General features: G+C 45.5%; 1 protein-coding gene across 1 annotated transcript in view; it reads right to left on the bottom strand.

Annotated features, from left to right (window-relative positions):
• Positions 1 to 425: 425 nt before the first annotated feature.
• Positions 426 to 27,039, bottom strand: part of LOC115117426 (transmembrane protein 132D-like) — a 46,419-nt gene continuing 19,805 nt past the window's right edge. The window contains exons 3-9 of the mRNA XM_029645901.2: positions 15,716 to 15,859; positions 13,032 to 13,203; positions 11,229 to 11,372; positions 9,304 to 9,512; positions 6,826 to 7,123; positions 6,555 to 6,746; positions 426 to 5,375 (exon numbers count right to left, since the gene is read on the bottom strand). Coding sequence (XP_029501761.2) covers positions 3,918 to 5,375; positions 6,555 to 6,746; positions 6,826 to 7,123; positions 9,304 to 9,512; positions 11,229 to 11,372; positions 13,032 to 13,203; positions 15,716 to 15,859 — 2,617 coding nt within the window. The 3' untranslated portion in view covers positions 426 to 3,917. The remainder of the gene's footprint in view (positions 5,376 to 6,554; positions 6,747 to 6,825; positions 7,124 to 9,303; positions 9,513 to 11,228; positions 11,373 to 13,031; positions 13,204 to 15,715; positions 15,860 to 27,039) is intronic.

Here is a 27,039-nt window from a genome sequence, read left to right as displayed (position 1 = left end):
AGCCATGTTAATGATGAGCTAACTAGCACTGTTGGTCACTGCACTACTGTACAATGTCACGCTAGCTATTTCCAGCAGGTGATTTGCTAGCAGGTGATTTATTGAAATATTAAGTGAATGTTTATTTTCTTACTAACTTAAAAGGTTTATATAAAAGGGTTGTACTTGTGCTCTGTATTTATGGATTAATATCACTTCACCTTGAGGGTATGTATCACTACTGTTGCTCATATCTAAAAGATATCTTGTGTCCTACCTAACCATTGAACGTGTGGCTGTGACCGTCCTGTCAATGCCTGTCATCACTGTTTGATATCTTTTACTGCAGTTATGCTTTTCTGTATTTTTGTTATTTTCTAAACACAAAGCATGTATACTATACAATCACTTTGTAGATTGAGTATGAGAGAGATATTCTGAGAGCAGTGAATGTGTGGCTGTGATCATCCTGTCAATGCATGTCATCAGTGTTTGATATCTTTTACTGCAGATAAAAACCGAGTCAACCTGAAGTGTGGGTGTCCGTGTGCCTTTCTTCTGGGGGGCTATGTGAAGTTAGTTACACAAGGGCAATGATCACAATTCAGTCATAATGTGACTAATAGGCTAGTGTATCAGGGCAAGATGGTGCCGATGGAGATGGCAGCATCAAGACTAGCTCTTGGAAAACTTTGCAGTATTTTTTGTATTTTTTATGTACTATTTTTTACATTATTAGCACAGGAAATGTGTTGTGTCATTACATACAGCCAGGAAGAACTATTGGATATTAAGGCGGCGGTAACTCACCAGAACTACCAGCATTATGACCAGGAATACAACTTCCCTGGAGCAGATCCTTTGTTCACTCTCCCCAAAGCAATTGAACTTGTTCCAGGGGCCGACCCAAAACTTTGCCGGCGGAGGAGAGGCACTCGAGGCGGCCTGCTGGTTCAACTTAGGAGGCACGCACACCACCCAGCGCTTCCGAGTATATTTCTCGCTAATGTTCAGTCTTTGGATAACAAAGTTGATGAGCTGCGAGAAAGGATTTCTTTCCAGAGAGACGTCGGGCCTGTAACATACTTTGTTTCACGGAACATGGTCTCTTGGGATACTCTGTCAGAGTCGGTAAAGCCAGCAGGATTCTCAGTACATTGTGCAGACAGGAATAAATATCTCTCCGGGAAGTAGAAGGGCAGAGGGGTGTGTTTCATGATTAACGACTCATGGTGTAATTCTAGGAACATACAGTAACTCAAGTAATTTTGTTCACCCGACCTAGAATACCTCACAATTAAAAGCTGACCATATTATCTCCCAAGAGAATTCTCCTCCGTCATTGCCACGGCTGTTTACATCCCACCTCAAGCCGAAACCTCGACGGCCCTCAAAGAACTTCACTGGACTTTATGCAAACTGGAAACAACAAATCCTGAGGGTGAATTTATTGTAGCTGGGGGTTTTAACAAAGCAAATCCCTTTTGGCAAATCTGACTACAACTCAATCTGGCTCCTCCCGTCCTATAGGCAGAAACTCAAACAGGAAGTGCCTGTACTATTCAACGCTGATCTGACCAATCACAATCCACACTTCAGGATTGTTTTTATCACATGGACTGGGATATATTCCCAGGTACCTTTTTGAAAATAATCTAGACGCATACGCGGATACGGTGTGTGAGTTCATAAGGAAGTGTATAGGAGATGTAGTACCCACGGTGACTATTAAAATCTATCCTAACCAGAAACCAAGGATAGATGGTAGCATTCGCGCAAAACTGAAAGTGCAAACCATCGTATTTAACCATGGCAAGGCGACTGGTAATATGGCAGAATATAAACAGTGTAGTTATTCACTCCACAAGGCAATCAAACAAGATAAACATCAGTATAGAGATAAAGTGGATTTGCAATTCAACAGGGACTACAGACAATCACGGACTACAAAAGGAAAAACAGCCACGTCGCCGAGACCGACGTTTTGCTTCCAGACAGGCTAAACACATTCTTTGCATGCTTTGAGGATAACACAGTGCCCCCGATGCAGCCTGCTACCTGCTCCTTCTCCGTAGTCGACGTGAGTCAAACATTTAAACGTGTTAACCCTCGCAAGGCTGCCGGCCCAGACAGCATCCCTAGCCGCGTCCTCAGAGCATGCGCAGACCAGCTGGCTGGTGTGTTTACGGGCATATTCAATATCCCCCTATCCCAGTCTGCTGTCCCCACATGCTTCAAGATGGCCACAATTGTTCCTGTACCCAAGAAGGCAAAGGTAACTGAACTTAATGACTATCGCCCCGTAGCACTCACCTTTGTCATCATGAAGTGCTTTGAGAGATGAGTAAAGGATCATATCACCTTTACCTTACCTGCCACCCTAGACCCACTTCAATTTACTTACTGTCCCATTAGATCCATAGACGATGCAATCGCCATCACTATGCACACTACCCTATCCCATCTGGACAAGAGGAACACCTATGTAAGAAGGCTGTTTATTGACTATAGCTCAGCATTCAACACCATAGTACCCTCCAAGCTCATCATTAAGCTTCAGGACCTGGGTATGGACTTTGCCCTGTGTAACTGGGTCCTGGACTTCCTGATGGGCCGCCCCCAGGTGGTGAAGGTAGGAAACAACACGTCCACTCCGCTGATCCTCAATACTGGGGCCCTACGAGGGTGTGTGCTCAACTCCCTCCTGTTCTCCCTGTTCACCCATGACTGCGTGGCCAAGCACGCCTCCAACACAATCATCAAGTTTGCAGATGACACAACAGTAGTAGGCTTGATTACCAACGATAACGAGACAGCCTACAGGGAGGAGGTGAGGGATCTGGGAGTGTGATGCCAGGAAAACAACCTTTCACTCAATTTCAACTAAACAAAGAAGATGATTGTGGACTTCGGGAAAAAGCAGAGAGTGCAGCCCCCATCTACATCGACGTAGCCGCAGTGGAGAAGGTGGAAAGCTTCAAGTTCCTTGGCGTACACATCACTGACAAACTGAAATGGACCACCCACACAGACAGTGTGGTGAAGAAGGCGCAACAGAGCCTCTTCAACCTCAGGAGGCTAAAGAAATGTGGCTTGTCACCTAAAACCCTCACACATTTTTACAGATGCACAATTAAAAGCATATTGTTGGGCTGGTATGGCAACCAACCCATTACTGGGGGTAAACTACCCGCCCTCCAGGCCACCTACAGCACCCGATATCACAGGAAGGCCTGTTCCTTTTTATGAACAGATTTTAAGATTTGATTTTGCTAAAACGCTTTCAGTTCCACTATATTTAACATCCCTTTTCAGCCTTAAAAAAGGCAATAGTATTGCACACACAGAGCACCATTTGTCAGAGCACCAATATATTTGATAAATATTGCATTTTCTCTGACAAATTGAACAAACTCTAAGCTATTCTGTTTAGGACATATACAAAGCCTGGAAAGTGTATAACCACATACAAATACATCATGATGCATTTTCTCATACAAATGTTCAAAAGTGACATGAAATGAAACAGTAATTAAATGCATTTAAACAGTTAGAAATGTGTAAACAACTATCTGTAGAAATATACAGTACATTATTTACAGTTATAAGCATACAACACTTTTCACCATCCCGTATTAATGAGGTCTGGTCATTAATTTGGTAATTTGGTCATGTGTGTGACTTAATGGAAAGGAAGAAACCTTACACCTATTAATATGTGTATACTCTATGTGTACTAGAAAGTTGTACACATTTAAACACTTAAACAGGTTCAGAACACAGACACACACACACGCACACACGCACGCACGCACAAACACACACACACACACACACACACACACACACACACACACACACACACACACACACACACACACACACACACACACACACACACACACACACACACACACACACAGAACCCATGTGGAGTATCACTGTGGTTGGCCCAGGGGTGTGACTACAGGCCATAGCATGTCAGGTAGAGGCCCCTTAGGCTCCCCAGCTCCCCCAGCCTGACTGGCCCAGTTAAAGTCCACTCCGTTCCTCTTCAGGGCAGCCAAGTGCTTAACGTCCAGTGTGGTGAAGGTGGTGAACTGGACCTGATTCCTCTTGCTGGTGGGGGAGTGGAGTGGATCGCTGCGGGTTGGCTTGGCTAGGAGGGTGGCTGAACCCTGAGCCATGGGGTCCAGGGTGGGAACCTGCTGGGAGCTGCTCCTCCTACCCAAGGTGGCAGTCCTCTCTGGGATAGCACTCATACTCAGGCTGCTCTCCAGAGCCCTGTGGCTATCTGTAGAGCATTGTCTCTGCAGGCTGCAGTGGGACTCAATAGAGCCGTGGTTCTCCCGTTTGATGGTGGAGACCTGGGGTGGGTTGTCCGGCGCTGGCCCTGTGCTGGTCCCCAGCCACACCCAGTCGTGCCTGTGCTCCTTGGGGCCGTTGGGGTCTGGGTTGCCCTGGACGGGGGTCTTGTTGACCCGGAAGCAGAGATTATAGGAGGCGCAGTTGAGCAGGAAGGCCAGGATAGCAAGGACAGAGACTCCCACCAGCGCAAAGATGCCAATCTCCAGGTCTGACATGGCTTTGAACGTCTTCACCAGGTCACTCTCCACCATCTGGGGCGGCTTGGGCTGCTCTTTCTGGGGTGGTGCCTCTGCTTTGGGCATCTCTTTCTTCTGGTTGGGGTTTTCCACCACGTTCCGCCAGTCTCTCCTCAGCTCCTGTCCTCTGCCCAGGCTTCTGTCCCTGCCAGGTCTGCCAGACACCTGAGGTTTGTCCGTGCCAGGTTTTCCCCTGGTGATGGTACTACTGTCAGTGTTGGTGGTGGTGCTGCTGATACCCTCTCTGATGGTAGAAATGCCACCTCCAGCAACTTGCTGATCCCTGGCTGTTGACGTGGTGACATCAGTTACAGTGCTGTCCTGGCTGTCTGGCACGGTGCTCCTGAACGATCGTCTGTCTCCGTCCCCCTCGATCAGAGCCCGTGGTGAGGTCACAACTGGCGTGAGTTCCCGTGGTGATGTCACGACTGGCTCAGGCTCTACCTCTGACTCTGAACCTTCACCGCCATAGCCAGTAGCACCACCACCAGTGACCCCTCCGTCCATCCTGCTGCCTTTCTGGAAAGTGACCCTAAGAAGCCCATTGCCCACCACCAGCTTGCTCTTCCTCTTAGACTTCTGGCACTCCTCACAGATCCTCAGCTCAGCTTTCACCAGCGCCCCCTGACCCTCACCCTCCGCCACCACAAATGCTGACTGGGGGGTCCGGCGCACGGTCGCCACACTCTTGTCCCCGGAGGTCACAGTCAGGGAGTAGATGCTGCGGTCAAAGAGGTCCAGAGGGGTCACTGAGCCGTCACTGAACTGGATCCAGCAGCTGACCATTGCCTCCTAAACACGGAAATAACACAGAGACAGGATAAGGAGAGGGCTTGGAATTCTCTAAAATAGGTCAAAATACAATCAGGAAATCAATATTCTCTCCATGTGCAGAGGGTCAGACATACAGAACATCAATTAATTTCCAAATATTCCCTCTCATAAATAGATGTGTTAATGCATAAGAGTAGGTGGTAAAGCAGGAGCTGATAGGATTTAGCATATTTCTACAGGATTCTCATGCAACCAAATGATTCACAATTACACAGTTATTTCAATTCCTGCATTAGCGTTTTGTCCATTGGGTTGACATGATAGCTAATCCCTAATTTTGTCTGTATCTAAGAATTGCCTCTGTTAATCTCACTATAATTAGCTTGGGGGCTATTGTATCACAGACCACAGTCCTATCACATCATGGCGTGAAACTCAATTTAACCACAGGGGATCAATATCAGTATAGATGGAGAATACAAACCATTACCACTAGCTACCAGAGGGTGCAATGTAAATGAATTACTCCCACCACAGTCAGTCCAATAGAACCATAGAGCTGTTAGCTGATAATGAACGATTGAAGCCAGAGGCATGGCCTATATTCTGAGGTGAAATACATTTGCATAGCTTGGAATTGTACTGTACATGACCCATCATAGAAACAAATGGGCATGTGCACTAACTCCGTTCTAATAGGTTGAGTATTGACTGGGTCAAATTAGCGATTGGCCAGGCCCCTGGCAGCACATGGCTGTCATAGTGCTGGTTATAGAGTATGGACTACTGCCTAATGGTATCCCCACTCACAGTTTGGGAAGTGTTTTTGAATGGGCATGCTGCCACGGCTAATGTGTGAGCTGTTAAACTGCGTCCATGCACTCTGTCTGGCTGACAGCGTGGCCACAGTACTACAGTCCTGAGCTGTGGACACTATTAACTCACACACACAGGAATCGCAGGGACAAACCACATGCTGCTAGGCTAGCAGGTTACTGTTATTCACTGTGAAATGTATTATTTTCTTGCTTAATATCTGTGAAGAGCTTTGAGGGTACAGGTTTTCCACTATTGCTAATCATTCCCCCCTCAGCTTCAGAATGGCACAATGTGAAGTTGGGGCTTGTTCTTCGGATGTACTTTATTTTGTATAATAGTTTTGAATCAAGTTTGATATTACATAATTTGTCTATTTACCTGTTTGGGTCTCTGCATGACTTCCTCTATTGTAGCCGTGGCAATGATGGCCATGTTTCTCCCTGGGCTGAGTTGGAGGGACAGAGAGAGGCCAGAGACCAGCTGCACTCCCAGCTCTGTCACACTCACTTTGTCTTCCAGAACCCTGACCATCCGCTCAGCCAGGATCGAGTCAGACAGAGGGGACATCACCTGCAACATTATACACACACATTAGAATACACACAAACAAACACACACATGCACACACACACAAACATACACACATTACCTGTAGAGTGGTGGTCCCTGCAGCGCGTCCCTGCAGTACTGTCCCAGCATGTAGTCTGGCTATAGATTGGTCTCCCACCCTGAGAGAGTAGCGCACCAGCCTGGTGACATCCACCTGCCAGTCTGGCCCCAGGAAAGTCTCCAGAGACCCCCCCAATCCCCCTACCATGGGGTCTGGAGATGGGTCCGACGGCTCGGCCACAAAGGGTGTGAGCACCCTGACCACGGTGTGTTGGTACTGTAGCATGCAGCCTCTGCTCTTCCTTATCTCCTCCTCTTCCTCACTGTCCCAGCTGGTCCTGAGGAAACAACACTTAATTGTATACGTTTACGAGAAAAATGTCAGCTGGAAGACGTTCAAGAAAAATCTGAGTGTTGAATGGGTTTGGGTAGCTATCTCTGACACATTCTCTGAGACATTCTCATCAATGATAAGATGACAAACTCTACAGTGGAAAGTCTACACATCAGAGTTATCGGATTCACATGGAATTGTTGTTCAATTTAAATGTTTGAATATTAAATTATTTGTGATAGGATGAAATGTGATTTTAGCTTCTAAAATGTGAGATGTAGGTTCATAAGATAGGGCTGCTCACTCAGTAGCCCGCCCACGTGAAGAGACAGAGGTTGTAAACTATGAAACACACCCCTTTTCTCCCTTCCTATATAAAGCCTTGACGACAACATAACTTCCTGTTCTGGGGATGAAGGACGATGGTCCTATGTCAGAATGGTTCAGATAATAACTACAGAACGAAGCCAACATCAGCGTGAGCTTTGGTTGTGAATGGTATGAACTTTGAACTTGTATTCACTACAGAAGTGATACCTCCTAGCCGTTGAGTTAGCAACCCCTGCTGCAAACGCAGGTTAGGAAGGAACAGACAGAGTATCCCGTCTACCACACAACGACGTTACTACAACATATACAATTGACCACAAGAGACATTCTTTAAAGGACAAAGGACTCGGTTTGGCAACACGGCCTTCCCATCTACCACCAACCTACTGAAGCGCAGCTCAGAGTAAATATTTATTGCATTTTCTTTTTCCAAATGGGCGGTAATTTAGAATGCATAAGATACTGTATTTACGATAGCTTCCTCCCTTTGTTCCTCAGTCTTCCCGCTCCTTCACTCAACCCAGACCCTTTTCTTTTGTGTAACAAGCTGTCATATCTGTTCCGCCCGCTAGGGACGTTTTCCTTTATGACTGTCACGTTCTGACCTTTATTTCCTTTGTTTTGTATTTATTTAGTATGGTCAGGGCGTGAGTTGGGTGGGCAGTCTATGTTTGATTTTCTATGATTTGGGATTTCTATGTTTCGGCCTAGTATGGTTCTCAATCAGAGGCAGGTGTCATTAGTTGTCTCTGATTGAGAATCATACTTAGGTAGCCTGGGTTGCACTGTTTGTTTGTGGGTGATTGTCTATGTTGATGGCTTGTTTCAGCGCAGCTCGCATTAGCGTCACGGTTGTTTTTTTGTTTACTGTTTTTGTATAGTGTTTCAGTGTTCAGTGTTTTCTTTATTAAAATTCATGATGAACACATATCACGCCGCATTTTGGTCCTCCGATCCTTCTCGCCTCTCCTCTTCAGATGAAGAGGAGGACGACCGTGACAGAGACGTAATTTGTCATTTGTAATCAAGTTATGATTAATTGTGTGTATGTGTAAGTCTGTGTGATTAGTTAGGTATTTAGTAAATAAATAATTAAACCCAATGTTGTATTGCTGATTCAACTTGTTAGCCAGGGTTCATGCAGATAAAAGAATTTACAACTTTCAGATGAGACTGAATTAAGATGGCGATTGATATTGACTGCTAGTGATGTAAAATATTACTAGGTCTTTAAGAGTTTATTCGGAAGATAACAGCTCTATAAATATTATTTTGTGGCGTCCGACTCTCTAGTTAATTACATTTACATGATTAGCTCAATCAGGTGATATTAATTACGGATAAATTATTTTATAGAATAGCATGTCATATCACTTAATCCAGCATAGCCAAAGACACGACAGAGTACAGCAACAACAGCAGTCAAGGCTGATAAACTGGAAGATTTATATTCCCTACCCTCTCTCTCATAGTACCTACTTTATTATTGGAATCATCTATCTGTCTGAACAGCACAGCTCTAGTCTATGAGGCTTCTAAACAAACACGCTTTAGGACTCCTACTTAGATTTGTCAAATAATGGTTTTGGATTTCATCCTTTGTCACTATGCAGTGGGTCACTACTAGTGGCTCTTGTGATGATTTGTTATTAAGTTTTGTGCAAACAAACTGTCAATCAAATCCTTCTTTGAATCCTTCATGAATGCCAAACTCCAGCCTTGCTACAGCAGGTCTTGGCATCAGCTCTCTAATCAGCTCTCTCTGTGGATTTCTAAATAGTTTTGACAAAGGCTTACATTGGTATGTGGCCAAAATTGGAATGTGGAGAGTTGTTATTAAAAGCAAAACCATACCTCTTGGTGCCGGCGGCCACGGGGACTCTCCAGCCCTTGATCTGGCTGAGTTCGGGATTGGCTATGTCGATAAGCAGGGGGAGGCGGGGCATCCACACACTCATCTCCAGTTGGGCACTCAGGTAGCTGTAGGTGAAGTTGAGCACCATCCTCATCCTCCCCCTCGTCTCCTTCCCATTAACAAACACATAGTCACAACGATCCGACACCTGGGGGGACACAGGGGGATGCTGAGCTATTAAATAACACATCCTCTTCATGAGGAGTTATGTGACGTGGATAGCAAGCTGAAGTCTACTTGCCCATAATGTACTAGCCCCATTAATTTCTTTGTCATTTGAGGTTCCTGTGCCCATTGTCACATAGGCTTCGGTTAGATTCAATCTGGGCCACCGAGTATCCACATTACAGTTAGATTCAATCTGGGCCGCCGAGTATCCACATTACAGTTAGATTCAATCTGGGCCGCCGAGTATCCACATTACAGTTAGCTTCAATCTGGGCTGCGGAGTATCCACATTACAGTTAGATTCAATCTGGGCCGCCGAGTATCCACATTACAGTTAGATTCAATCTGGGCCGCCAGTTAGTATCCACATTATCCACAGTTAGATTCAATCTGGGCCGCCGAGTATCCACATTACAGTTAGATTCAATCTGGGCCGCCGAGTATCCACATTACAGTTAGATTCAATCTGGGCCGCTGAGTATCCACATTACAGTTAGATTCAATCTGGGCCGCCGAGTATCCACATTACAGTTAGATTCAATCTGGGCCGCTGAGTATCCACATTACAGTTAGATTCAATCTGGGCCGCCGAGTATCCACATTACAGTTAGATTCAATCTGGGCCGCCGAGTATCCACATTACAGTTAGATTCAATCTGGGCCGCCGAGTATCCACATTACAGTTAGATTCAATCTGGGCCGAGTATCCACATTACAGTTAGATTCAATCTGGGCCGCCGAGTATCCACATTACAGTTAGATTGAATCTGGGCCGCCGAGTATCCACATTACAGTTAGATTCAATCTGGGCCGCGGAGTATCCACATTACAGTTAGATTCAATCTGGGCCGCCGAGTATCCACATTACAGTGCGATTCAAATGTTTCCGCTGGATATGTCGGTTCAATCGGAAATGACTGTAAAATGTTCAATTGTGAAATAACGCAGATCTTATGCGGTCCAGATTTGATCTAGCCCTCAGCCATCTAAGATGTATCAATCTAAGTGCTGATAGAGGCAGAAGAAAGAAAGAGCATGCAGTTGAACCATCATATTGTATCTGTGTGTATGTGTATCTCCTGCTCTTTATCTAGCTTTTTCAAAAATTGCTCTGTAAATGTTCTCTCTCTCTCTGTCACCCTCTCTCTCTCTGTCTGTCTCTGTCTGTCTCGCCCCCTCGCTGTCTCTTTTCATCTCTCCGTCTCTCTCTCTCTTATTGGAGTAAAGTCCCTATGCCCTTGGCTCCATGAGATCTGCTCTAATAACATGCATTTCACGTGCAAGTATGATTTATATTATGGTCTCTGAATGATTCTGAATATGATAGTAATAAGGATGTTTGTCTTGTTCTCTTGCAACATACAGATACGTAGATATAGAATCTCAATTTGAGCCAGTTTGCTGCAGTAGGAAAATAATCCTGCAGCAACAGGACATGTTAATTATCATGTGGATTATAATTCATGGACATTTTTGTAGGGGTTGATAAATTTTTCGTAAGGGAAAATCAAGTTTGAAATTACAAAGTGGAAATTATAAACTTCTGCAGCCTTTTTAAACCTCAAATACACTACAAGTTGTAATTGTCCTGTATTGTAGGAAAGTTCTCCTGCAACAAGGTGATCAAATTAAGATCCTACAACTGTAGAGAAAAACATTGATTAAAAACATTGAAACAGGGCTTCCAAAGCTGTACCTTCAGCACGTTCTCGTCAGTGGACCTACAGTTGGTATAGTTGGTGACATCGGTGACAGTGCCGTCAGCCTCCACAGCCAGAGTCCTGACTGGGGTAGACACTTTCTTACCAGTCAGAACAGCTGTGTTCATCACATCACTGTCCTAAAGGGGACAGACGGGACAGAGTGACTGTGTGAAGCAGGCATTTAACCACACACTCACATTCAAAAATGGGCATTCACATGTAAGCATGCATGCACACAAGAACACACATACACACCCACACACATTTACACAAAAATTGGCATGCACATGTACACACACTCGCATGAACGCACACACAAATGCACAATCATACAATTACATGAACACGCATTCAACCACTTCCTTGTACAGTTAAGTCTGTGCATATGTTTAACTGCTTACCTCCTAAACATAAATGGACAAATCAAGGTTGGTCTATGGCTGATAAGTTCTCTCTTATAGCTCTATAACCCCTCTTTGAACATGGGTTTTAAAGTGTTTTCTGGCCATGATACTCTCTAATAATATTGGTTCTAATCTAGGAGGCGTGGGGGTTGATACAGTGGCTGATGACTGTATGGCCCAGCTGATGTAGATTTAACTGCAGCTCTTGACAGATGTTGCAGGGCAGCCTGTAAGTCATTCTGAACTCAGCAGCACAGCACAACAGCTGCTGACTGCAATTCAGAAAGTCACCCAAACTGACTACCAGTAGAATAAAGTTGTATTGTATTGTATTGTATTGTATCTACTGTACTGAAGCAATCCCTATGGGATTTGTAGTACCAACACCGCTTTTAAAAAGGGATTAATTCCTGTCACAAGTACACAGGTGCTAAAACCATCTTCTGACAAACCAGATCTATACCTTGTACTTGTACATTAGGAAAAATTGTATAAAGCATTGTGACTTTGTTATAAAGATGTTTCATTCCTCCCTATGAGGGTTGTTTGATCCTCAATGAACGTCAATGTCAAGGTTCTCTTGTGGTGAAGGAGAGGCGGACCAAAACGCAGCGTGGTGGTTATTCATGTTTCTTTAATTTAAGACACTATACATGAATAAACTAACGAAAACAATAAATGTGAGAACTCAAAACAGCCCTATCTGGTGCAAAACACAAAGACAGGAACAATCACCCACAAACACACAGTGAAACCCAGGCTACCTAAATATGGTTCCCAATCAGAGACAATGACTAACACCTGCCTCTGATTGAGAACCATATCAGGCCAAACACAGAAACAGACCAACTAGACACACAACATAGAATGCCCACTCAGATCACACCCTGACCAAACAAACATAGAAACATACAAAGCAAACTATGGTCAGGGTGTGACAGTCAACTGCATTAACATTGAAGGAGAGTGTGACCTGGGCCAGAACAGCCCTGATGTTATCAAAGCTAGAGGCCAATACAGCCAATACAGCTGTACAACAATGAACACATCGACACCCCCCTGACATCCCCCTCTCCAGGGCTCTCTCAATCATGTACACACACGTTATTGTTATTTTATAGCCAACGTCTCCTCCATAAAACATCAAACCAGATGAGAGTACAATAGACATACATTTACAGTAGACCCACACTTTACTTAATTGCACATCCAGCAAGACTGTAATTCAACTTACAGACACGCTGCAGGGAGAATAAAGTGGTGGTGTTACTGTTAATGCAACTACTGCTGTGTCATACAAACCCAGGTGCATCTGCACACAGGTACATGCACGCATACAAATAAAATGCCACACGTGCACACACATAAAAGGCACGCACACATGCTCCTCACCATGACCAGTGGTGTCAGGCCTACGTAGTCTCTCTGGGTGGTATAGATCTTCATGATGCCAACATCCTTAATGTGTCCTGTTTCCAAATGCCATGTGATCATCTGGCTCTCTAATTGTTGCTCAGTCAACTCCTTGGTCTCAAAGTCAAGCTGCAAGACCTCCAACAGACCCCTGTCAATCCAGAAATACAGTTACATTCACATTCTTCATCCTACTGATATTCACTGTACCATTCAACACAATGTGTCACAGCTCATGAATGGACATGAATACAATAATCAAGATGTATGCTGCAATCAAGAAAAACAAGACCCTCGTATATCTAACATGCACATTCAAACCCACAGTGTTATTATAAAATGATCATAATCTGACCTTTAACCTTGCTTATAGTGTATGTAATACAGAGATGGGAAACTGGTGGCGGGGGAGGGGAAGGGTGTTCAGAACACTCTGTTTGGTCAAGCAGTTGCTAGACAACAGATGTGTGGATGTCCTGAGTGGTTGTCCTTGGTGCTGTCAGTAGGATACTGTGTTGGTTTACTGTGTTGTATTATTCACTGTCTCCCTCCCTCCTGCTCTCTTCATCTTCTCTCCTCAATATCTCCCTCCTTCCTCATCTGTCCATTTGTCTCCTCCATCTCTTCTCCATCTCTAGTCCATCTCTCTTTCATTCTCGGATCAGGCCCGCAGATCAATCCCCCTCCCCAAACTTATTTCAGCCTCTTCAGCTTAGACCTCGAGATAGCTTTGCTCTACATACATGTATACTTATTCATCAATAAAAGAGTTTGGACAGGAACATTTTCACCATATTCCACTCAATTACTTCAGCACAGGAATTGAGGAGAAAGAGGTGGTAATTCCCCCTCTTTTTCCTGGAAACCCTCTATGGGGGATTTGGGGGTCGTAGCTTGTAAATCTGTGATCTTATCATCAGTTTCAGAGTGCTGTGGTGGGTAGGGGGGTCACTTCTGTCGACCCCTCTGGGTGTTCACTGGTCTGTTCACTGGTTAATACCACTGCCAGGACTTGGAATATCTGCACTCCTTATCTGGCCCGGAATGTGCCAGCCAGCGGTTAAGCCCGGATAACGCACTGAGGATTACTGATGATTACAGATAAGTGGGCCGGACAGGCGGCGCGCTGAGCCGGATTGGAGCGTGTGTGTGTGTGTGTGTGTGTGGTTGTCTAAGGGGGATGGTATGTGCTAGGAGGTTGCTGGGCAGAGGTGTGTTTTTCCATCTGGATCAGGAAGTGTTGTGATAGCACCACATAATTGTTCATGTTGACATCATTGACGCTGTGCTGACTAGTGGTGGCTATTCAGCAGCCTGATGGTCTGGGGGTAGAAGCTTTTGGCCAGTCTTACAGTTTCTGCCAAGATGTTCCTATACTGCCCGCGTCTAAGTGATGGAAACGGGAAGAACAGGGCATGGCCCGGGTGGCTGGGGTACCTGATGATCTTCTTGGCCTTCCTGCAACATGTGGTGTTGTAGGTGTCGTGGAGGGCAAGCAGTGTGCATCCAATGGTGCGGTCGGCTGAGCGTACCACCCTCTTTAGCGCCTTGCGGTCACTGGCGGTGGAGTTGCCGTACAAGGATGTGATGCAGCCTGACACTATGCTCTCAATGGTGCTCCTGTAGAACACTGTGATGGCCCTCGAGGACAGGCCAGATCTCTTCAGCATCTTGAGGTGCCGTGTGGTTTGGCCATTTCACCTCCTCGGAAATGTGTATGCCGAGGAACTTTAAGATTTTGACCATCTCCAATGCGGCCCCGTTGATAAGGATGCTCCTTTGATTTGCTGATGTTGAGGGAGAGGTTGTTTACCTGTCACCACCCTGTCAGTGAAATCATGGAGAAATATTCTAGACTGTTCATATCAACACAGTTGATCCCTCCCCCCACTGCGATAGACAGGAGGATTACTAACGTTATTACTGATATCATGATAATCTCAAAGAGCCTTACAAACAACTGATTGACATTGTCATCTACTGTATGTTATTCCTTGTAGTTACAGAGCAGGTTTCCCGGACACAGATTAGTGCTACAGTCTATTTCTCCATTGAGGAATGCTTTTTAGTCCAGGACTAGGCTTGATCTCTGTCCCGGAAACTGGCCCATATTCCATGAGATTATAACTAGGACCCAGAGTTTTTCCTGATCACATGACCTGACCAGGGAAAACTCTGGGCCCAATTTACGTATAACATATCTTATAGAAACCAGGGAAATAAGTGCCTTAAGCAAATATCAGTGCAGCTGTACCACATCTATCAGTTCAAAAAGTACTGAACAGTCACTTCAGTTTATTTACAAGGAGAGTGATTAATCACAATGTAACAGATCTGCTTCACACAATAAACGGCTGTCTGCACAGCTGCTGGGACCACACCAACAAGGCAACTGATGAAATTAATTTGTTTTTCCCTCGATCAAGTCCTAGAATTGCAATCTGTTCTTCTTCCTGACATTTTAACGAAGAGAATTCTGAGAATCTGGAAAGCTATAAGAAACAACCTGTTTGTTTCTTCTACCTTTCTCTTCTGACAAATGCTATACATCAATAATCTCACACTTCTCATACCAGTAAGAACATGAAAAAGGAAGGCCATTAGTAAGATTTAAGAGAGCCTACAAAACTCAAGATGTTTGAGGAAAATGAAGGGCTACACACCTTTTCCCGGAATTGGTGGTCTTCCTCTGACACACGACAGAGATGGAATTTGCGCCCCTTCTGCCAGGCTCCAGGGCGATGTCCCATAAGGCTGAGTCACTGGGCCTCGCTGTACTGAACGACATGCCCTTCCTCACTGTGGCTCTGGAACACATAGACACACACACGTCAGTTAACACACACATACACACACACAGGTCAGTTAACACACGCATACACACACACAGGTGAGTTAATACACACCCACAGGTCAGTTAACACACGCATACACACACACAGGTGAGTTAATACACACCCACAGGTCAGTTAACACACACATACACACAGGTCAGTTAACACTCATGCATAGGTCAGTTAACACACACACACACACACACACACACACACACACACAGGTCAGTTAATACACACACACACACACACACACAGGTCAGTTAATACACACACAAAGTTCAATTTACACACACATACACACACATAGGTCAGTTAACACACGCATACACACACATAGGTCAGTTAACACACGCATACACACACATAGGTCAGTTAACACACGCATACACACACACAGGTCAGTTAATACACACACAAAGTTCAGTTTACACACACATACACACACACAGGTCAGTAAACACACACATACACACACACACACACAGGTCAGTTAATACACACACACACACACATACATACACACACACACACACACACACACACACACACGTCAGTTAATACACACACAAAGTTCAGTTAACACACACATGCACACACATGATGAATATGATGAATATGGGGGGACAACATTCAGATGATGACGATTGAGGACAAAATACAGATGATGATGATGATGATGTGGGGACAACATTCAGATGATGATGTGGGGACAACATTCAGATGATGATAATGGGGAGACCAAATGTAGATGATGATGATGATGATGTGGGGACAACATTAACATGTTGATTATGTGTGGGACAACATTCAGATGAAGATGATGATGTAGGGACAATATTCAGATGATGATGATATGGGGCAAAACATTCAGTTGATGATGATGGGGGACAACATTCAGATGATGATGATGGGGGACAACATTCAGTTGATGATGATGATGGGGGCACAACATTCAGATGATGATGACGGGGGGACAAAATTCAGATGATGATGATGGGAGGACAACATTCAGATGATGATGATGGGGGACAACATTCAGATGATGATGATGATGGGGGCACAACATTCCGATGATGATGACGGGGGGACAAAAGTCAGTTGTGGCACAACATTCAGATGATGATGATGGGGGACAACATTCAGATGAAGATGATGATGTAGGGACAACATTCAGATGATGATGATGATGGGGCAGAACATTCAGATGATGATGATGTAGGGACAACATTCAGATGATGATGGGGGGACAACATTCAGATGATGATGATGATGATCATGTGGGTACAAAATGAACATGTCGATTATTTGGGGGCAACATTCAGATGATGATGATGGGGGACAAATTTAGATGATGATGTGGGGACAATATTCAGATGATGATGATGGGGGGACAAAATTCAGATGATGATGTGGGGGGCAACATTCAGATGATGATGACGGGGGGGACAAAATTCAGATGATGATGTGGGGACAATATTCAGATGATGATGACGGGGGGGACAAAATTCAGATGATGATGATGGGGGGGACACAATTCAGATGATGATGTGGGGACAACATTCAGATGATGATGACGGGTGGGACAAAATTCAGATGATGATGTGGGGACAATATTCAGATGATGATGATGGGGCACAACATTCAGATGATGATGATGGGGGACAACATTCAGATGATGATTAGGATGGGGCCACAACATTCAGATGATGATGATGGAGACAACATTCAGATGATGATGATGATGATGGTGGGACAACTTTCAGACGATTTTGTTGAGGGACAACATTCAGATGATGATGATGATGGTGGGACACATTCAGATGATGATGATGGGGGACAAAATTCAGATGATGATGTGGGGCAACATTCAGATGATGATGACGGGGGGACAAAATTCAGATGATGATGTGGGGACAATATTCAGATGATGATGACGGGGGGGGACACAATTCAGATGATGATGATGGGGGACACAATTCAGATGATGATGTGGGGACAATATTCAGATGATGATGACGGGGGGACAATATTCAGATGATGATGATGGGGGACAAAATTCAGATGATGATGTGGGGGCAACATTCAGATGATGATGACGGGGGACAAAATTCAGATGATGATGTGGGGACAATATTCAGATGATGATGACGGGGGGGACAAAATTCAGATGATGATGATGGGGGGGACACAATTCAGATGATGATGTGGGGACAACATTCAGATGATGATGACGGGGGGGACAAAATTCAGATGATGATGTGGGGACAATATTCAGATGATGATGATGGGGCACAACATTCAGATGATGATGATGGGGGACAACATTCAGATGATGATGAGGATGGGGCCACAACATGCAGATGATGATGATGGAGACAACATTCAGATGATGATGATGATGATGGTGGGACAACTTTCAGACGATTTTGTTGAGGGACAACATTCAGATGATGATGATGATGGTGGGACACATTCAGATGATGATGATGGGGGGGACAAAATTCAGATGATGATGTGGGGACAACATTCAGATGATGATGATGTGAGGACAAAATTCAGATGATGATGTGGGGACAACATTCAGATGATGATGGGGCATAACGTTCAGATGATGATGATGATGGGGGACAACATTCAGATGATGATGGGGCATAACGTTCAGATGATGATGATGATGGGGGACAATATTCAGATGTTGATGATGATGATGGGGGCACAACATTCAGATGATGATGACGGGGGGACAAAATTCAGATGATGATGATGATGATGTGAGGACAACATTCAGATGATGATGATGATGGGGGCCCAACATTCAGATGATGATGACGGGGGGACAAAATTCAGATGATGATGATGGGAGGACAACATTCAGATGATGATGATGGGGGACAACATTCAGATGATGATGACGGGGGGACAAAATTCAGATGATGATCATGGAGACAACATTCAGATAATGATGATGATGGTGGGACAACATTCAGATGATGATGACGGGGGGACAAAATTCAGATGATGATCATGGAGACAACATTCAGATAATGATGATGATGGTGGGACAACATTCAGATGATTTTGATGGGGGACAACATTCAGTTGTGGCACAACATTCAGATGATGATGATGATGATGTGAGGACAACATTCAGATGATGATGATGATGGGGGCCCAACATTCAGATGATGATGACGGGGGGACAAAATTCAGATGATGATGATGGGAGGACAACATTCAGATGATGATGATGGGGGACAACATTCAGATGATGATGACGGGGGGACAAAATTCAGATGATGATCATGGAGACAACATTCAGATAATGATGATGATGGTGGGACAACATTCAGATGATTTTGATGGGGGACAACATTCAGTTGTGGCACAACATTCAGATGATGATGATGGGGGACAACATTCAGATGAAGATGATGATGTAGGGACAACATTCAGATGATGATGATGGGGCACAACATTCAGATGATGATGATGTAGGGACAACATTCAGATGATGATGTGGGGACAACATTCAGATGATGATAATGATCATGTGGGTACAAAATGAACATGTCGATTATGTGGGGGGCAACATTCATGATGATGATGGGGGACAACATTCAGATGAAGATGATGATGTAGGGACAACATTCAGATGATGATGATGGGGCACAACATTCAGATGATGATGATGTAGGGACAACATTCAGATGATGATGTGGGGACAATATTCAGATGATGATGACGTGGGGGGACAAAATTCAGATGATGATGTTAGGGGCAACATTCAGATGATGATGATGATGGTGGGACAACATTCAGATGATGATGACGGGGGGATAAAATTCAGATGATGATGTGGTGACAAAATTCAGATGATGATGATGGGGGGACAAAATTCAGATGATGATGTGGGACAATATTCAGATGATGATGACGGGGGGACAATATTCAGATGATGATGTGGGGACAATATTCAGATGATGATGATGGGGCACAACATTCAGATGATGATGACGGGGGACAATATTCAGATGATGATGTAGGGACAACATTCAGATGATGATGATGGGGCACAACATTCAGATGATGATGATGTAGGGACAACATTCAGATGATGATGTGGGGACAATATTCAGATGATGATGACAGGGGGACAAAATTCAGATGATGATGTTAGGGGCAACATTCAGATGATGATGATGATGGTGGGACAACATTCAGATGATGATGACGGGGGGACAAATTTAGATGATGATGTGGGGACAATATTCAGATGATGATGACGGGGGGGACAAATTTAGATGATGATGTGGGGACAATATTCAGATGATGATGATGGGGGGACAAATTTAGATGATGATGTGGGGACAATATTCAGATGATGATGACGGGGGGGACAAAATTCAGATGATGATGTGGGGACAATATTCAGATGATGATGACGGGGGGGACAAAATTCAGATGATGATGATGGGGCACAACATTCAGATGATGATGATGGGGGACAACATTCAGATGATGATGAGGATGGGGCCACAACATTCAGATGATGATGATGGGGGACAAAATTCAGATGATGATGATGTGAGGACAAAATTCAGATGATGATGTGGGGACAACATTCAGATGATGATGGGTCATAACGTTCAGATGATGATGATGATGTGGGGACAACATTCAGATGATGATGGGGTATAACGTTCAGATGATGATGATGATGGGGGACAACATTCAGATGATGACGGGGCATAACGTTCAGATGATGATGATGATGGGGGACAATATTCAGATGATGATGGGGCATAACGTTCAGATGATGATGATGATGGGGGACAATATTCAGATGATGATGATGATGATGGGGGCACAACATTCAGATGATGATGACGGGGGGACAAAATTCAGATGATGATGATGATGATGATGATGTGAGGACAACATTCAGATGATGATGATGGAGACAACATTCAGATAATGATGATGATGGTGGGACAACATTCAGATGATTTTGATGGGGGACAACATTCAGTTGTGGCACAACATTCAGATGATGATGATGGGGGACAACATTCAGATGAAGATGTAGGGACAACATTCAGATGATGATGATGGGGCACAACATTCAGATGATGATGATGTAGGGACAACATTCAGATGATGATGTGGGGACAACATTCAGATGATGATAATGATCATGTGGGTACAAAATGAACATGTCGATTATGTGGGGGGCAACATTCATGATGATGATGGGGGACAACATTCAGATGAAGATGATGATGTAGGGACAATATTCAGATGATGATGATGGGGCACAACATTCAGATGATGATGATGTAGGGACAACATTCAGATGATGATGTGGGGACAATATTCAGATGATGATGACGGGGGGGACAAAATTCAGATGATGATGTTAGGGGCAACATTCAGATGATGATGATGATGGTGGGACAACATTCAGATGATGATGACGGGGGGGACAAAATTCAGATGATGATGTGGTGACAAAATTCAGATGATGATGATGGGGGGGGACAAAATTCAGATGATGATGTGGGGACAATATTCAGATGATGATGATGGGGCACAACATTCAGATGATGATGATGGGGGACCACATTCAGATGATGATGAGGATGGGGCCACAACATTCAGATGATGATGATGGAGACAACATTCAGATGATGATGATGATGGTGGGACAACTTTCAGACGATTTTGTTGAGGGACAACATTCAGATGATGATGATGATGGTGGGACAACATTCAGATGATGATGATGGGGGGACAACATTCAGATGAAGATGATGATGTAGGGACACAATTCAGATGATGATGATGATGAGGCACAACAGTCAGATGATGATGATGATGGGGTACAAAATTCAGATGATGATGTGGGGACAATATTCAGATGATGATGACGGGGGGGACAAAATTCAGATGATGATGTTAGGGGCAACATTCAGATGATGATGACGGGGGGGACAAAATTCAGATGATGATGTGGGGACAAAATTCAGATGATGATGATGGGGGGGACAAAATTCAGATGAGTTTGCAATAATTTGCAAGCCCTGCCACATCCGACGAGGGTTGGAGCCGATGTTCAAGGGGTATATCAATCTCCCCAGGGTAGCAGTAATACATTGAGATATTTGTCCACAAGGGGATACCCCTCCCATAGGTGGCTCATTATTGGGATTCATTGCTGATTGCTACCAGTAGCTCACTATGAAGTGTCTATTGATACAGGTAAAGGGCCCTGTTGCAGATTGGTGGTTGGTAGCTGAGTCGAGAGAACAAGCAGGGTTGGACACGGCCATGTTATTATCCCACACAGTCTCTGTGGTTCATATGAACCCCGTTCCTGGGAATTAGATTTGATTACAAATCATCCCAGTCTGTTAGTGTAGTGTCAACAACGCAGACACTGCCAGCTAGCCTACATAAGAGGAGGAACTTCCGGGTTGGAGCGAGCGGTCGCATCTGCACTCGGTCCGCAGGTAGTATTACATTTCATTACATTTCATTATAGTACAACGGTTTGATTTGTCTAATCTTAGCAATTTTTCTTCTTAGCTAGCTACATAGCCGTCTTTGTATCATAGATAATTGCGTAATTATCGTATTTCGTCGTCCTAACGCAGTCTACACCGCCCTGCAGCTAGCTAGCTAGCTAACGTCTACCGTTAGCTAGTCCACCGTCTACCGATTAGCAGCACAACTTACACTCAACTGAACGACTTGATTAGTGTAGTGTTAGCTAGCTACATAGTTGTCTTTGCTGTCTTCGTATCCAAGATAATTGTGTAGTTTAGAGTGTGTAGTTTTAGAGTGATTATCTTAATTTACCGAGGTTAGCTAGCCAGCTATTCGTCGTCCTTAACGTAACAGAACTTCCGCACTCAACAATCCGGTCGCATTTCGCTTCGCTCCACAGGTAGTATCACATTTTTCATTTCATTACAGTACAACGGCTTGATTTGTTTGATCGTAGCTAGCTACATAGCTAGCTACATAGCCGTCTTTGTATCAAAGATAATTGTGTAGTCTTGAGCGATTTCCTAGGTTAGCTAGCCAGCTATTGTCGTTCTTTAACGCAACGTAACGTAAATCAACACTGCTAGCTAGCCAGCTAGCCCCGAATAGCAGCACAGTAGCACAGTAGAAACCATTACACTCAACGGAACGACTTGATTAGTGTAGTGTCAACAACGCAGACACTGCCAGCTAGCCTACATAGTCAACAACGCAGCCTCTGCCAGCTAGCCTACTTCAGCAGTACTGTATCATTTTAATCATTTTAGTCAATAAGATTCTTGCTACGTAAGCTTAACTTTCTGAACACTCGAGACGTGTAGTCCACTTGTCATTCCAATCTCCTTTGCATTAGCGTAGCCTCTTGTGTAGCCTGTCAACTATGTGTCTGTCTATCCCTGTTCTCTCCTCTCTGCACAGACCATACAAACGCTCCACACCGCGTGGCCGCGGCCACCCTAATCTGGTGGTCCCAGCGCGCACGACCCACGTGGAGTTCCAGGTCTCCGGTAGCCTCTGGAACTGCCGATCTGCGGCCAACAAGGCAGAGTTCATCTCAGCCTATGCCTCCCTCCAGTCCCTCGACTTCTTGGCACTGACGGAAACATGGGTCACCACAGACAACACTGCTACTCCTACTGCTCTCTCTTCGTCTGCCCACGTGTTCTCGCACACCCCGAGAGCTTCTGGTCAGCGGGGTGGTGGCACCGGGATCCTCATCTCTCCCAAGTGGACATTCTCTCTTTCTCCCCTTACCCATCTGTCTATCGCCTCCTTTGAATTCCATGCTGTCACAGTTACCAGCCCTTTCAAGCTTAACATCCTTATCATTTATCGCCCTCCAGGTTCCCTCGGAGAGTTCATCAATGAGCTTGATGCCTTGATAAGCTCCTTTCCTGAGGACGGCTCACCTCTCACAGTTCTGGGCGACTTTAACCTCCCCACGTCTACCTTTGACTCATTCCTCTCTGCCTCCTTCTTTCCACTCCTCTCCTCTTTTGACCTCACCCTCTCACCTTCCCCCCCCTACTCACAAGGCAGGAAATACGCTCGACCTCATCTTTACTAGATGCTGTTCTTCCACTAACCTCATTGCAACTCCCCTCCAAATCTCCGACCACTACCTTGTATCCTTCTCCCTCTCACTCTCATCCAACACTTCCCACACTGCCCCTACTCGGATGGTATCGCGCCGTCCCAACCTTCGCTCTCTCTCCCCCGCTACTCTCTCCTCTTCCATCCTATCATCTCTTCCCTCTGCTCAAACGTTCTCCAACCTATCTCCTGATTCTGCCTCCTCAACCCTCCTCTCCTCCCTTTCTGCATCCTTTGACTCTCTATGTCCCCTATCCTCCAGGCCGGCTCGGTCCTCCCCTCCCGCTCCGTGGCTCAACGACTCATTGCGAGCTCACAGAACAGGGCTCCGGGCAGCCGAGCGGAAATGGAGGAAAACTCGCCTCCCTGCGGACCTGACATCCTTTCACTCCCTCCTCTCTACATTCTCCTCTTCTCTCTCTGCTGCTAAAGCCACTTTCTACCACTCTAAATTCCAAGCATCTGCCTCTAACCCTAGGAAGCTCTTTGCAACCTTCTCCTCCCTCCTGAATCCTCCTCCCCCTCGCCCCCCTCCTCCCTCTCTGCAGATGACTTCGTCAACCATTTTGAAAAGAAGGTCGACGACATCCGATCCTCGTTTGCTAAGTCAAACGACACCGCTGGTTCTGCTCACACTGCCCTACCCTGTGCTCTGACCTCTTTCTCCCCCCACTCTCCAGATGAAATCTCGCGTCTTGTGACGGCCGGCCGCCCAACAACCTGCCCGCTTGACCCTATCCCCTCCTCTCTTCTCCAGACCATTTCCGGAGACCTTCTCCCTTACCTCACCTCGCTCATCAACTCATCCCTGACCGCTGGCTACGTCCCCTTCCGTCTTCAAGAGAGCGAGAGTTGCACCCCTTCTGAAAAAACCTACACTCGATCCCTCCGATGTCAACAACTACAGACCAGTATCCCTTCTTTCTTTTCTCTCCAAAACTCTTGAACGTGCCGTCCTTGGCCAGCTCTCCCGCTATCTCTCTCAGAATGACCTTCTTGATCCAAATCAGTCAGGTTTCAAGACTAGTCATTCAACTGAGACTGCTCTTCTCTGTATCACGGAGGCGCTCCGCACTGCTAAAGCTAACTCTCTCTCCTCTGCTCTCATCCTTCTAGACCTATCGGCTGCCTTCGATACTGTGAACCATCAGATCCTCCTCTCCACCCTCTCCGAGTTGGGCATCTCCGGCGCGGCCCACGCTTGGATTGCGTCCTACCTGACAGGTCGCTCCTACCAGGTGGCGTGGCGAGAATCCGTCTCCACACCACGTGCTCTCACCACTGGTGTCCCCCAGGGCTCTGTTCTAGGCCCTCTCCTATTCTCGCTATACACCAAGTCACTTGGCTCTGTCATAACCTCACATGGTCTCTCCTATCATTGCTATGCAGACGACACACAATTAATCTTCTCCTTTCCCCCTTCTGATGATCAGGTGGCGAATCGCATCTCTGCATGTCTGGCAGACATATCAGTGTGGATGACGGATCACCACCTCAAGCTGAACCTCGGCAAGACGGAGCTGCTCTTCCTCCCGGGGAAGGACTGCCCGTTCCATGATCTCGCCATCACGGTTGACAACTCCATTGTGTCCTCCTCCCAGAGCGCTAAGAACCTTGGCGTGATCCTGGACAACACCCTGTCGTTCTCAAATAACATCAAGGCGGTGGCCCGTTCCTGTAGGTTCATGCTCTACAACATCCGCAGAGTACGACCCTGCCTCACACAGGAAGCGGCGCAGGTCCTAATCCAGGCACTCGTCATCTCCCGTCTGGATTACTGCAACTCGCTGTTGGCTGGGCTCCCTGCCTGTGCCATTAAACCCCTACAACTCATCCAGAACGCCGCAGCCCGTCTGGTGTTCAACCTTCCCAAGTTCTCTCACGTCACCCCGCTCCTCCGCTCTCTCCACTGGCTTCCAGTTGAAGCTCGCATCCGCTACAAGACCATGGTGCTTGCCTACGGAGCTGTGAGGGGAACGGCACCTCAGTACCTCCAGGCTCTGATCAGGCCCTACACCCAAACAAGGGCACTGCGTTCATCCACCTCTGGCCTGCTCGCCTCCCTACCACTGAGGAAGTACAGTTCCCGCTCAGCCCAGTCAAAACTGTTCGCTGCTCTGGCCCCCCAATGGTGGAACAAACTCCCTCACGACGCCAGGACAGCGGAGTCAATCACCACCTTCCGGAGACACCTGAAACCCCACCTCTTTAAGGAATACCTAGGATAGGATAAAGTAATCCCTCTCACCCCCCTTAAAAGATTTAGATGCACTACTGTTCCACTGGATGTCATAAGGTGAATGCACCAATTTGTAAGTCGCTCTGGATAAGAGCGTCTGCTAAATGACTTAAATGTAAATGTAAATGTAATGATGTGAGGACAACATTCAGTTGTGGCACAACATTCAGATGATGATGATGGGGGACAACATTCAGATGATGATGATGTAGGGACAACATTCAGATGATGATGATGGGGCACAACATTCAGATGATGATGATGTAGGGACAACATTCAGATGATGATGTGGGGACAATATTCAGATGATGATGACGGGGGGGGACAAAATTCAGATGATGATGTGGGGACAATATTCAGATGATGATGATGGGGGACCACATTCAGATGATGATGAGGATGGGGCCACAACATTCAGATGATGATGATGGAGACAACATTCAGATGATGATGATGATGATGGTGGGACAACTTTCAGACGATTTTGTTGAGGGACAACATTCAGATGATGATGATGATGGTGGGACAACATTCAGATGATGATGATGGGGGGACAACATTCAGATGAAGATGATGATGTAGGGACACAATTCAGATGATGATGATGATGGGGCACAACATTCAGATGATGATGATGGGGGACCACATTCAGATGATGATGAGGATGGGGCGGGGGGGGACAAAATTCAGATGATGATGACGGGGGGGGACAATATTCAGATGATGATGATGGGGCACAACATTCAGATGATGATGATGGGGGACCACATTC

This window comes from Oncorhynchus nerka, linkage group LG4 (assembly GCF_034236695.1).
Source record: "Oncorhynchus nerka isolate Pitt River linkage group LG4, Oner_Uvic_2.0, whole genome shotgun sequence".
In the NCBI taxonomy this organism is placed as follows: Eukaryota; Metazoa; Chordata; class Actinopteri; order Salmoniformes; family Salmonidae; genus Oncorhynchus; species Oncorhynchus nerka.
This window is presented reverse-complemented; position numbering and strand designations above follow the sequence as displayed.